The sequence below is a fragment of the Eimeria mitis genome, genomic scaffold (assembly GCF_000499745.2).
Source record: "Eimeria mitis Houghton genomic scaffold, Emh_scaff2303, whole genome shotgun sequence".
Lineage (NCBI taxonomy): Eukaryota > Apicomplexa > Conoidasida > Eucoccidiorida > Eimeriidae > Eimeria > Eimeria mitis.
This window is the reverse complement of record NW_013570634.1, coordinates 4373-6438: the sequence shown is the minus strand read 5'-3', so window position 1 is coordinate 6438 and position 2066 is coordinate 4373. Positions and strand designations below refer to the sequence as shown.

At 46.7% G+C, this 2066-nt stretch overlaps 1 protein-coding gene across 1 annotated transcript in view; it reads left to right on the top strand.

Annotated features, from left to right (window-relative positions):
• Positions 1–1820, top strand: part of EMH_0051800 (uncharacterized protein) — a gene marked incomplete at both ends in the record, with an annotated part of 3869 nt that extends 2049 nt beyond the window's left edge. The window contains 4 exon segments of the mRNA XM_013496803.1: positions 4–276; positions 969–1057; positions 1337–1411; positions 1634–1820. Of these exon segments, the coding sequence (XP_013352257.1) occupies positions 4–276; positions 969–1057; positions 1337–1411; positions 1634–1820 (624 nt within the window).
• Positions 1821–2066: the final 246 nt, after the last annotated feature.

Sequence of the window (2066 nt, the reverse complement as noted above, 5' to 3'; positions counted from 1 at the left end):
CAGCAGCAGCAGCAGCAGCAGCAGCAGCAGCAGCCGTCGCCAGAAGAAGACTGCCGGCTGCTGCTGGCCCTCTGCTGCTTTCTCTATCCCAAGCCTGACAGTGTTCAACGCACAAAGGCTCGTGACGAGTTAGCAGCTCAAGACGCAGAGGAGGACAAGCAGCGGCAGCAGCAGCAGCAGCAGCAAGAGCAGCAGCAAGAGCAGCAGCAGCAGCAGCAGCAGCAGATGGAAGTCACAGAGCGACAGCGTCTGCGGTTTTTGCACCCCACAGTTGACGTGAGAACAGTCCCCCCGCATGTTTTCTATTTTATTTTTTATTTCTTTCTCTGTCTTTTGCTTTATCTCTTTGTCAGTTTTTGTTTTTTTTATTTGCCTCTTCTTGTCTCTGCCTTCATCGTTGTCTCCGTAGTTCTCTCCGTCCTTGTCTTTGTCTTCGTCTCTGTCTTTGTCTTTGTCTCTGTGTTTTTGTCTCTATCTGTGTCTTCGTGTGTGTGTGTATTTATCTTTGTCTTTACCTATATCTTTATCTCTGTCTTTGTCTTTATCTCTGTCTTCATCGCCGTCTTTTTCTCTGTATCTGTCTCCGTCTTCACCTCTGCCTCTGTCTCTGCCTTTGCCTTTATCTCGTTCTCTGTCTTTTGTCTTCATCTGTCTTTGTCTTTTGTCTCTATCTGTCTTCGTCTTTGTCTTTATCTTTATCTCTGCCTTCATCTTTGTCTTTATCTCTGTCTTTATCTCTGTCTTTATCTTTGTCTTCATCTGTGTCTTTGTCTTTATCTCTGTCTTTATCTCTGTCTGTATCTTTGTCTTCACGTATGTCTTCATCTATGTCTTTGTCTTTATCTCTGCCTTTATCTTTGTCTTTATCTCTGCCTTTATCTTTATCTCTGTCTTTATCTCTGTCTTTGTCTTTATCTCTATCTTTGTCTTTGTCTTTGTCTTTATCTCTGTCTTTGTCTTCTCTTCAGGCCCTCAGCTACGGCCCAGCGGCGTCTTCGAAGGGCCGAAGTTTGGCTGTGGATTGTTTGGCTGCCCTGGCCACATCCCCCCACGGGCGGTGAGCTGTGTTGTCTCTTTGTTTGTTTTTTTATATTTTTTTCTCTTTCTTTTTCTTTTTTTCTGTCTATCTCTCTCTATCTGTTTATCTGTCTCTTTTGGCTGCCTGTCTTTCTGTCTCTCTCTGTGTTTATCTATCTGTCTCTCTGCTTTCTCCGTCTTGACTATCTCCTCTTTCTTGTCTATCTTTATCTATCTCTGTTTGTCTGTGTGTCTGTGTGTCTGTGTATGCATGCACTGTTGTCTCTCCTCTTTGTCTCCTTTTTCTGCGGGCTCACAGGGAAACGCTGCGTTGGTTTGGAGTGTACGAAGTGCTGCGCGCTGTCTTCTGCATCGAGACGGAGGAGAGCATCAGGTGCTCACGGCTCTTCACGAGGGTTTAGGGTTTAGGGTTTAGGGTTTATACATAAGCAGAGCTCGTATAGTATGCGCGGATGCTTGCATTTGTACGGGTGCAAGATATGCATGCAGCAGCATGTGTTTTCTTGATGTTTTCTTCTCTTCTTTGCCTGTGAAGATAGCGCGAGCAGCGTTGTTGTTTTTTTTTTGTTTTTTTTTTGTCTGCCGATGGATTCAGAGAGAAGGTTGAGGGTATTGTCCACTTGCTTGTCTTCTCTGAAGAAGAGCTACTGGAGCAAGACAAACAAATGCAGAAAAAGACAAAAGATATAAAGCCTCTATGCGACCTCGACGAGGAGACACAAGACTCGGTCGATGGCGCTCCCCCTAGCAGCAGCAGCAGCAGCAGCAGCAGCAGCCCCTGACAACCGGGTCTGCCCATGAGCTGCTGAACCTGCTGCTGCTGCTGCGCCACAAAAGCTGTTCGAAGACAAGTGGCAGATGAAGCCTATGGGGTGCAGGGCGCCAGCGCGTCCTGCAGTACAGAGCAGTGCAGCGGCGGAGTCCGTGTACATGCATCGCTCTCTTATCCACAGCCACAGCAGCTTCTCACAGTAATTATATTCATAAACTTTCTCGGCATCGACGTTGCTCTGCTGAGGCAACAGTGT